The sequence below is a fragment of the Trematomus bernacchii genome, unplaced genomic scaffold, assembly GCF_902827165.1.
Source record: "Trematomus bernacchii unplaced genomic scaffold, fTreBer1.1, whole genome shotgun sequence".
In the NCBI taxonomy this organism is placed as follows: domain Eukaryota; kingdom Metazoa; phylum Chordata; class Actinopteri; order Perciformes; family Nototheniidae; genus Trematomus; species Trematomus bernacchii.
The window spans coordinates 688139-700209 of NW_022987584.1; the positions used below are offsets into that span (position 1 = coordinate 688139).

The 12071-nt window shown below is 34.9% G+C and overlaps 1 protein-coding gene across 2 annotated transcripts; it reads left to right on the top strand.

Moving 5' to 3' along the window:
- The first annotated feature begins 423 nt into the window (after positions 1–423).
- On the top strand, positions 424–9652 carry LOC117480810 (cysteinyl leukotriene receptor 1-like). 2 transcript variants are annotated; one of them, XM_034128292.1, is made up of 5 exons: positions 424–526; positions 4308–4458; positions 5731–5897; positions 7482–7649; positions 7767–9652. In XM_034128292.1, the coding sequence occupies exons 3-5, from the start codon at positions 5836–5838 to the stop codon at positions 8485–8487; spliced, it is 951 nt and encodes a 316-aa protein (XP_033984183.1). In that variant the 5' UTR covers positions 424–526; positions 4308–4458; positions 5731–5835; the 3' UTR covers positions 8488–9652. The 2 variants fall into 2 exon arrangements, with proteins under 2 accessions (XP_033984183.1, XP_033984184.1); XM_034128293.1 differs by having other exon boundaries at positions 425–526; positions 7918–8593.
- Positions 9653–12071: the final 2419 nt, after the last annotated feature.

Sequence of the window (12071 nt, forward strand, 5' to 3'; positions counted from 1 at the left end):
CTGTGTGTGTGTGTTGTGTGTGTGTGTGGTGTTGTGTGTGGGTGTGTGTGTGTGCGTGTGGTCTCTCTGTATGTGTTGTGGTGTGTGTGTGTTGTGTGTGTGTGTGTGTGTGTTGTGTGTGTGTGTGAGTGTGTGTTTGTGCGTGCGTGCGTGCGTGCGTGTGTGGTGTGTGTGTGTGTGTGTGTGTGTGTGTGTGTGTGTGTGTGTGTGTGTAAGAATGTCAACAGCAGCAATATGAAACATGTTCAGTCACGTTTTCACTTGTATTGGTTCAAGACACATTTCAATTCCAGAGAGGAATCTGACTGCAACTGATATTTGTGTGTGTGTGTGTGTGTGGTGGTGTGTGTGTGTGGTGGTGTGTGTGTGTGTGTGTGTGGTGGCCCGCCCACTTCCCAGGAAATCCATTACACACACTCTCTCTCGCTCAGACACTCACTCAGGGTTTATCGCCGCAGGAGAAGAGGGAATAAACAGAGGGACGGAGAATAAAAATGAAATGAAATAAAAAAGAACAGGATGAACGGTGAGTGACGACATTTCAAAATAAAGCACACTTAGATTCTTTAAATTCAAAGCCTTACAAGGTGTTTTGGTTTGTTAAACACTCAGAGGATCGTCTCGCTTCAATATAAACTCAACTCTGTTTGGCAGAAAAATGTTTTAAAGATCTACTCTGATATTTTACTTCAGGAAAAATATATAAATACTTTTTTGATAAAATACTCAAATACAAGTCAAATCGCACAAATGTGGGTTAAGTGAAAGTAGTAGAAGTTTTATCAGCAAAATGTACTTAAAGTATAAAAAGTACAAGTAGTATAAAGAATGCCCATCATGTCTATTTTATAAAAATGACGATTATTAGATATTTTTTAAGTTAATATTAAATAATGATTATGTTTCTTATTGTTTATAACCTTACCTGCATTATGTGTTTACTTTATTTTGCGTTTACATTATTAATGTAAAAAAAATGTTGTAAGATATATAACACAAAATAACTTAAGCTACATTTAATTAAAGTGTCAAAAGTTAAAGTATTAGGAGGCTAGTTAGCGTTAGCTGTTATCTGAGTCCTTGCCGAGCTAAATAACGGAGGTAACCGATAACGGAGGTCTCGTTGGGTTAAAATACTCGAATATAAGTAAAAGTTGTAAAAATGTTGGTTAATTATAAATAGTGGAAGTTTTATCAGCAAAATGTACTTAAAGTGTCAAAAGTAAAAGTAATAGGAGGCTAGTTTGCGTTAGATGTTAGAAGTTTGTTTTACGTAAAATGAGTCCTAGCCAATAAGAGTGTTCCGTAGTGATGTTACTATGTTCAGGAAGTAGGAAGGAGTCCAAAGGAGGCGTTTTTTGTGATAATTTAGTGTATTTTCTCTAATTAAACATCTCATAATAGAAGATCTGTACAGTTAACCTGTTAAGCCCGGCAGCCCCCGCAAAATCGACCAATGGGTTCCAGAGGTATGGAAAATCCACCCAAATGACCCCAGAAGTGGGTTTATTTTGCTAAACCTCTCTAGTAATGTCACATTTCATTTGTTTTGCATCAATCTTGATACAGGGTACTTATTATATGTTATAGTTTGGATTCCTAAAGCTTTTAGGTCTACTAACCCATCATTCAAGGGTAGTTTTCACTATAAGTATGTGTTTATTTTGGACGGACACTATCATTTACATTTCTTTACTATGTTCAATCTGATTTTACTTTAAAATAAAACAATTCTATATTGATTCTGACTTTTCTACATCCAACTCACAGGTTTATCATTACTTTGAGAAAAAAGATTATTAATTTAACCCTTTTAGAAGGGAAGATATAGTCATTTGTTCTGGGAATGTCATTTTCGAGCCTGAGACCTGAAAAACAGGCTCAGGGCTGAACAGGTTAAAGAGGACGGGTTCGTTTTTAAACCCAGTTTTTAACACATGTTCTTGTTTCTGCTCCTGAACTCCAGTCTTAAAGTGATTGAAACTAAACGAGTTGTTTGTAGTTTCCTCTGAGTTTCTGCAGCAACAGTGTTTACGTTAAACCTCAGATTAAACATGTCTTTGAAGACCATTTACCTCCACTAAAACATAACACACTACAAGAGAGGGGAAACCACAGATATCATGAAAGAGCCTCAGAAAGTGACTCAGAATGACCACAGAAACCAAAACTATCAAAACTCTCAGAAAGACTATAAAAAGGCATTTCTAAACGGTCTTAAATCAGACGTGAGGAGAGGTTGAAGTTTAATCTCACACTGCATTTCCAGTGAGAGTAAATATAAACACAGAGGTCGGAGGTCGCGCTGTGTGTATGTCGGACATTTTACGAGAGGTTCAGCGTAAACACTTTTCACAGGCGGCGCTGCAGAAACTCAGAGGAAACGAACACACACTTTAAAACACATCTGCTCCTCGTCAGCTGTGGAGAACGTGTTTTAAGAGAGGTTTAATGAGAGGACCACCTTACCATCATCCAAGGGTAGTTTTCACTATAAGTAGAAAATAATCTTTGGACGGACACTATAATTTACAGTTTTTTACTATGTAAAATCTGAATTTCTTTAAAATAAAAAACATCTATATTGATTCTGACTTTTCTACATCCAACTCACAGGTTTATCATTACTTTGAGAAAAAAGATTATTAATTTAACCCTTTTAGAAGGGAAGATATGGTCATTTGTTCTGGGAATGTCATTTTCGAGCCTGAGACCTGAAAAAACAGACTAATGAGAGGAGAAAACACAAAACAACTGTAATGATGCAAAAACTGCATCAAAGGGACCTAAAACAACATCAAAAGCCCACTTAGTGTCCACTGAACTACACAAAACGACCACAAATGATGACAAAGAGGCACCAATTCACTAAAAAGAGACTCAGAACGACAAACAAAACTTTATTAATGGACATAAAGAAACTATAAATAACTACAAAAAGACTCCAAACTACAAAAAGTGACAAAAGATATACTAAATGGCCTCAAAATAACTGCAAAAAACTACAAATAACTACAAAAAACTCCTTCACAACTCTCAAAAATATAATAAAACTCAAAATAATTTCCAAAAACTCAGTAAACTTCTGGAAATGACCACAAATAGACAAGAAGAGCTGCATTAACGCACATACAATGATCATAGAGACACAAATAAACCAACAAACGTCCTTCATGACGATAAAGAAACTAATAATAAATCCATGCAAATCCAAATGGTCCAACTCTTCATTCAAATACTGTATGTCGTCAGGTGTGTTTCTGTCAGCAGGTGTTGTACTAACAAGGACTGCTTTGTTTAACACACACACACACACACACACACACGCACACTCACACACACACACACACACACACACACACGCACACTCACACACACCACACACACACACACACACACACACACACGCACACTCACACACACACACACACCACACACACACTCGCACACACACACCCACACACACACACACACACACACACACACACACACACACACACACACACACACACACACACACACCCACACACACACCCACACACAGTTTCCTGGTATTCGGATTACAGGAATAACATTTGTTTTAGACACACCTGGAAATACTTGTGGGATTTCTTTTTACTGCTACCAAAATAACAAAAAGTTAGCATTAGCCTCATTAGCATATATAAACATAACACGTCAGAAAAACTCATAGTGTAATATTAATAATTGTGTTTATGTCGTTGACGAACATTATTAGGAATATTATTTTATTCCCTCGTTTTATTTCCTTTGATTTTTTGTGAATTTATCTCCGAATGTTTCTCTATAATGTTTTTTACTCACTTTCTTCCTGAAATATTTCCTTCGGTTTTTGTTGAATTGATTTGATATTTGTTCTTAAAATATGTTTATTTTTGTTTTCCCAATAAGGAATTAATTAAGACTTTTTTTCTCCAAATCTTTGACTTTGCTCAAATTTATTTTCCTCAGATAAAATGTTTTTTTATATTTACAAAGGTTTTTTCCTTAAAAATGTAAACTATTGATTCATAAAAATATTTCACTTTTCTCAACATTTCCTTCAAATTTAATAAATGTTTCTTTAACAATCAAGACTTCTCGTCGAATATTACACCTTTTTTTACTTGAAAATTACAAATTATTCACACTAGTTTTCATAAAATATTGAATTTATTTTGCCTTGAATTCATGAGATATCACTTTCTTATTCTCAACATTTTCAACTTTAATTGATGTTTTTTTATTTAATAATTAAGACTTTTATTTGGAAATATTTTCACTTATCTTAAAATCTGTGTTTTCAGCGTGCGTGAGTAACAGCTCGTCAGTGGGGGGTTGTTCCGAGGACTCCTTTAAGTACCTGGCGTACAGCGTCACCTACCTGCTGCTGTTCCCCGTCACCCTGATCTGTAACGGGGGGGCGCTCGTCGTCTTCATCCTGCAGAGGAGCCGCAGGTAAATACACAATAATAATAAATAAATATATATAATAATAAAGAAGAAGACAAACGCACTGTATAATTCCCCTCTCTGCAGAACGTCTCTTCGTTCAGGGGATTTACCGTTCAGGATAAAACGTGAATAACCAGTTTGTGTTTTATGCAAATCAAAACAACAGACATGTTTGCAGCTTTATTATTTGTATTTATATATTTACATTTTCTAAATCTCTTTCTATTTCTTACTTTAATTTACAATTATTATTATTTTTTATTATTTAAATTATCATTATTTTTTGTTGCATTTTAATTTGTTTTAGTGTTTTCATAATTTTGGTATTTCCCCGACCATCCGCACAGTCAGCCGGGTAATAAGTGTGTGGTCAGGTCCACACACAGATATCACACTGTAAATATGTGACTGAGGAGAGACTGTCGTTAGAAACCAATGATCTCCACAGTTTCTAAGAGGTCAGGTATTATCAGTAACGTTCAGAAGAGACGGTTTGAATTTAATTTGCATTCAACTGCAAACTCAACACTACGCCTTTATGACACACAGAGAGCTGCTGTAACTCCTATTATATTATTATATATAATAATATAATATTTACATCCCTCTCAACATTCAGACAGCAGCGTCTACACCTGTCCACAAAATGAAGGTTATGATTTGATATTTGTTGGCCATGAGGGTTTCGCATATTTGTTTATTTAAATTTACAAAACAAATGTAAATAAACAACTAAGAAATACAGCTCCCACTGGGAGACGTCATTATTTGTTTTAAAGTTAAAAATATGCTTTAAGAAAAGATTATATTTTACCTCCTGTTGAGTTTAATTTATGAGAAAAATCTTTCAAATAATATAATAATAATAATAATAATAATAATAATATAATAATAATATAATATATATAATAATATAATAATAATATAATAATAGCGTTGAAGATAAATGAAATAATTATGATTATAAAAATGTTTAAAAAAATACTAATGCGTTACAAATATATATAATAGTTTTTTGTGTATAATATAATAATAATAATATCTACTAATACTAATAATATAATCTAATCTATAACAATATAATAATCATCCTAATATATATATAATAATAATAGTTGTTACAATAATATCTTAGTGTTTTAGTCTTGTTATCCCCGTGTTGCACCGCCCCTCCTACTCCTCCTACTTTTTTCCCTCATAATAAGTGGTCATACGAGTTAGGGTTAAAAAAATTAAAAAAATAATACACATGTAATCTCTTCCTTTTTCCTGCAGAAGCTCCGCCTCCTGTGTCGTCATGACGAACCTCGCCCTCTCAGACTTCAGCTTCTCGCTCACGTGCCTCTGAGGCTTCATTATTACTTCAGTGGACGCGTCTGGATGTTTTCTGATTGGCTGTGCAGACTCTACGTCTACTGCTTCTACGTCAACCTGTACACGAGGTAACAAACACTGAAGTACATTTTAACACTTAGAGCAGATATGTGTAATATTAGACCAGCGGTTCCCAACCTTTTTCTACTCAGGGCCCACTTAAGAATCAAAATAATGTTCGCGGCCCACATTCAACCATAAACAATACGGAAACTAAATAAAGTTCTGATTGGTCAATTCAGAACATGTGACACGTTGTAAATCCAGCAGTACAGGCCGTTGCTAAGGACTGTAACGACCGTTGCTAAGGAGGATCAAGAGAGAGAAAGGAAAAGAGGTTAAAATAAAAAATATCTTAATAATGAAATGTTTCCACAAGGTTTTGCAAATTATTTGGCGGCAAATATTGAATTTACATTTACACCCTTTCATATTTGATATGGGCTTTTAGATGAAGACCGCACACAGTTAATAAATACAACTATTCTTCTGGCTAAAATACATATTTTCAATCAAGTCCAGTCAATCAAGGAGTAATCTTAATTTAAGGTGTTCGAAGAGTAGATTAAAAATTCAATTTATTTTGAAAATAATTATTGCCACAAAAAATCAAAGGGCGGCTCAACACGCCATGACATGGGAAATAATGAGCTCTAAGGAAGAGTGGGATTAAAGGAACTATAAATATGCCATGTTTGTGTTTTTGGTGGTTTTTGGTTGTCAACCTATTTTCGTTTGTGAAATGTTGAAGTGATCCTACTGACTGTATCTTTATTCCTTCTGTTTTTGTTTGTTGTTGTCTGAGATGGGAATGGTCATCTCCTATATGTTATTGTTATGTCCATGTTTGTGTCTTTAGCCTGTACAAAATAAAATAAATTAAATGTGGCGGCCGACTTGCAATGCCTTCGCGGACCACTAGGGGGCCCACAGGTTGGGAACCGCTGTATTAGAGAAAAAAATAAGTATCTATATAGTTAGAGGAATATCGCATAGACCTTTTTTAAATAAATATAGTTTTGACTTGAGAAAAAATAACAATTTTGAGGATTACATCTCAAAATGTTGAGGAAACATTTCATAAAAAAGTCCTACATTTTTTTGTAAATTGAACATTCACATATATATAAAAACACAAGGTAACACAAAACTGAAGTACGTTTGAACAATTAGAGCAGAAATGACAGTATCTATAGAAGTATATAATAACAGGAATATAGCAAACATCTCTTTTTCTAAATATGGTTTTGACTTGAGGAAACATCAAGTTAAAAACAACTATAAAATTCCTTCCTTTTTTGTAAAATATAACATTCACATATATGTAAAGAAAACGCAAGGTAACAACAAATAACCTTGGTACAAATATTCCAGATGTAAGAACACAAATTAGAGGAAGACATTTGTAATATTTTACGATGGAAACTTTGGCAAAAAATAGTTTTTTTGCATTAATTTTGGAACTGGAAAAAAAAAAGTTTAAATTCAAAATAGAATATTGTTGTATTTTACGAGAAAAAAATCTTTTATCATTTCACGAAAGAAGTTTATATATTTATTCAAGGTAAAAATTACAATAAACAAATGTGTGATATTTCTAGAAGAGAAGTTGTAATATTAAACTAATATAAATAAAAGAATTTCCCGCGCAGCATCCTCTTCCTGACTCTACTGAGCGTGCTCCGGTGGCTCGCGGTGACACGCCCCCTGCGTCATCGCGCTCTGGCCACGCCCAATAAAGCCCTATTGGTCTGTTTGGGAGTTTGGTTGTTTGTGGGCGCGGCCTCCGCACCCTTCCTGCTCCAGGGAAGGATCTGCAGGTGAGACAGGAAATAAAAAACTTAAAATATTTTATAAAATGTGTCCTTTCATTTTGATGTGTTTTATTTGTATAAAAAAAAAAAATATGTACAAATCTTTTCATTTGTTATTTGCAGACAAAGGCACTTTCAGCACATTAAAAAAAGTACAGAACAATTTGTCTGTCAAAGGAAAGAAATACCTATCCACTACCCAAAATACTTTATTTTAAACATACAAAACATCCCCTTTGATTGTTATTTTCCATCCTCCCTATCCTTCTCTCAGATCGGGGGTTTACCACTGCTTCGACCCTCCGACTGGCTCCTTATCGAGGAAGGTTCTGATCATGAACTACGTGGCGCTGTTGATTGGTTTCCTGCTTCCCTTCCTCACCATCGTGCTGAGCTACAGTCGGATCGTGCGCCGCCTCACCAGACGCTCAAGCCTCCATGGCGCCGAGGGTCCGTCCGCACGACTTCGCCAATGCAACCGCCAGCGCTCCGTACACCTGGTCGCTATGGTGATGGTGACATTCGTGGTGTGTTTCCTGCCGTACCACGTGATGCGTTCGGTGCATCTTCACGCCACGTTTGCCGGCTGGAGTTGCGATGTCACGGCACCGCTGCAGAGGGTGGTCGCCGTGACTCTGTGCATGGCGGCGTCCAACAGCGGCATCAACCCGGTGCTGTACTACTACTCCACCCGCAGGTTCAGGGACAACCTGAGGGAAGCACGCACCTCGCTGTCCGGCCGCCGGGGGTCCATCGCCGCCGCTATTTCACTGAACCGCCGGAGAAGAAACAGCCCAATGTCCCCCTAAACCATGACAGTACACTTCCAAAGGACACTTACTAGCATTGGACACTTAATGGGTGTCCTACGAGGCACATGATTGGACGAAAGCTTGATTAGTTTGTCAGCATATTTGGAAACGTCCTTCTATTTCCTTACGAAGACCCAATCCAACACCCAATGGCCCCCTAAACCATGATGGTACACTTCCCTAGCATTGGACACTTAATGGCTGTGCTACGAGGCTCCTGATTGGACGAAAGCTGGACCTATTTGGCGAAAAAAAAGATTGTTTGAAACAAATTTGTTTTTGTATTCCAGGAGAAATGATCTGATTGGATGACAGCTAGACCAACAGGGAGGCTCCTTTAGAAATTCACATATCTCTTAACAAAGATATTTAATCATAGTTCATTTTTACCCAAAATGCCTTTTCGGGAGATTGCAGAGACGGAAAGATTTGCATGAAATCTACTTGATCTTTTTGTATATTTAGTATATTAGTTGTATTTATTTATTCAAAGGTGCTCTGAACTTAAAGCAGTACGATTATAATAATTCTTTATGGCTTTGTGCACAAATCCATATGTTTGTGCTTGTCTTGCATACCACCACACTTACAAACATTGGACACGTAATGGTTGTGCTACGAGGCACCTGATTGGACGAAAGCTTTTCAACCCGAACCAACAAGGCAGCTCTTTTGGAAATTAGACAAGAAAAAAAGTAATATTGAAAGAAATGTTGTAATCATTTAATAAATAGAAATATCTTTTTTGGAGGATGAAAAAAACTCCAAATATTTCAGGAAAAACTGTAATAACTGATATATTTGTAAATTGTTAATAATTGTAAATTGAAATATTTCAGTAACAAAATGTTGATTGAATTATTTTTTTATAGTTACAATATTTTGAGACAAATGTTGAGTTAAATAGAAAATGTCTAGGAACATTTTTTTAATTATTTTGAATTTTTATTAAGTTAACAATTCTGCACTGTTAAGGGAATATATAATTAAACTATATTTTTATGTTTTTATCAAAGTTGGACATTTTCTTGGTCTGCACATAAGAAGTGTGTGTACGTGTGTACGTGTGTGTGTAAGTGTCTGAATGTTTTATTGCGTTTTAAATGTTTCCTGTGAGGAATATTTATTTACATATTTGTTTCCGTGGCACTAAATGTTTTCAGTCACATAAACAGGAAGCATTTCTCTAACGCTGAATCGGTTTTCTTGAGTATTTTCACAAGAATGTGTAAAGTCTTTTTTTATATTACAGATCCCATGAAGTGTCTTTCTTCAGAAGAACAGTTATAAACAAAACGACATTGTTCCATCTTCCCAGGAGGAAATTAACTCATCATAGCACACAGGAAATCAATGTTAGAATATAAAAAAATATGAGTTACAAAAATAATAATATAACTAATAATTATAACAATAAATACAAATAAAAAAGTATAATAATTTGTTTATATACATATTTTTTTCATATTTAAAATATTAATTATCACTAATGTTTTTCAGGAGCATTGTAATAATACTTTAGTTTGTCATATGTATTTCCACTAAAATATATTAAAAGAAAATAATAAGGAGCTGAGCAAGTAGCTGGAAATATATATATATATATATATATATATATATATATATATATATTGTGTATTAAATACAATAAGATAAAATAATTATTAATATACTTATTGCACTTTTAATTTTTACAATTGTATTTATTTAGAATAATACATTTGTTCCGCTACATTGAGATTATCACAAATGACCTGGTGTAATTCTCATGTTTAGCCCACAGGGGGCGCCAAAGTACTTCATTTCAAACAACAACTGCAGTAGAACAGCAGCGCCCCTCCGGTGACTCTCTGTCATTACATCTCTGTGGACCAGGGTTTTATTATTTAAGAAGTGTGTGCGACTGATTCTATAATTTAGGGTGCATTTCACATCAACAAAACAGTACAAAGAAAGTGTTCTTTCTCAATAGAACAATCAGTGGTTCAAGTTAGTATATTCCTCAGTGTAACATATCCACTAGTTGCAAAGCTTAAACATTTTTTTATTTTATTTTATTTTAAGGGAAAGGATGTTTTCACTACTCAGTTTGTCAACTATGTTACGGACAAACTTGATGTCATTACAATCATTTGATTAAGTCCTGCACTTCAAGTAAAATCAAATTTGAAAGGCTCTTGAGTCTATTCTACCATATATCCAAAGATTTTTTAAAGTTTAAAAAATAATTGTATTAAAGTTTTGTTTTTTCATGTGATATGTTCAGCACTGTCATTAAGTTTAGGGATATTTTGTATTATAAAACTACCATACAGGTCATTTTGATAGTTTTAAGAGATGTCATGTAAAACTCCAACCTGTGTAGATATACATTATACTATAAAGGATATCGGAAACAATATTTTAGACATTTAAAATTTGAAAAAATGAGGTGCAACATAGTTGACAATGAAAGTCAAACATTTGACGCAAATAACATAGTTGACTGGACACATTATTAACCATCAGCACTATGTTCATTTCAAGGCAGAAGTGCAAAATTCCATTGATAATGATGTGTAATGACGTCTACATGTCATACAAATTGTCAACTAGGTTACCTGTCAACTAAGTTACTACAGTTATTACAGTACTGGGTAATGTTAGAAATTAAAATCAATGTTAAACAGCATAATTCAGTCTAAAACATATCGTCAGTTTAAAGCTGTTTTATTGTGGAAAAGCCCGGAAGTTCTCAGGAAATCAATGCCAAGCTTTTATTCTGAAAGATCCTTTATCCGGTTAGCTTGTGACTAATGTTGCGTTTTCTGAATGTAAAGTGAAAATGACTTGGAGTGTTACACACAAACGTACGGACTTTAACACTACATCGATAGACGTTAAGATATTATTACTGCTGAATATTAAATGAAGGTCTAGTTGATCGTAGTGTTTACAGATACGTGAGAAGCTATGACGTCAGAGGGAATTTCCGTAAAATAAGAACTGTGCCGGAGCGGAACCACTAGGACTTCTAAACTAAGTATTACAGCTGTTTACAAGGTATTAAATAGAAAGTCATGACAGAGATAATGAGGAGAAAATGCTTAAGGAAGTAGGCAGAGAATATCAATGTCGAAATCATCTGTGCTCTCGCGATATCGAACCGGCAAATGAGTAGGGGGGCCACCCACTATTTGCACAGCGGGGGACAACGAGACGTGGATAAAAAGGCAGGACGAAAGATAACTCAGTCTCTTCCCTTCGCTGCAGCCTCCCTCAAGACAACACCGGCTTTGTCTCTCCATTACCCATGCTTGTTATTCAACCACGTTACTTAATTAAACTACCCATTTGAACCTTTTCAGAGACTCCATTAGTCTCGTTATTTTAAGTTTCTTTCCTGGGAGCGAGAAGATCACGATTTATCAACAGTAACTTAGTTGACAGGTAACCTAGTTGACAATTTCCCTATTTTGACCCATCATTTCAATGGTAGGCCTTGCTTGGATGACCACATGTCATTTTCTTGAACAGGTTAACATCACATTTGAACATATAATTGAATTAAAATCATTAAACAATTGTAAACCATAACAATGTACGTAACATTGTTGATGGTCAATTAATATACTCA

Excerpts from the sequence above, each read along its gene's own strand:
- LOC117480810 (XM_034128292.1), top strand. The coding sequence starts at position 5,836 with ATGTTTTCTGATTGGCTGTGCAGACTCTACGTCTACTGCTTCTACGTC. Across the intron at positions 5,898-7,481 it reads TACGTCAACCTGTACACGAG|CATCCTCTTCCTGACTCTAC; the intron begins GTAACAAACACT and ends TTTCCCGCGCAG. Across the intron at positions 7,650-7,766 it reads CTCCAGGGAAGGATCTGCAG|ACAAAGGCACTTTCAGCACA; the intron begins GTGAGACAGGAA and ends TGTTATTTGCAG.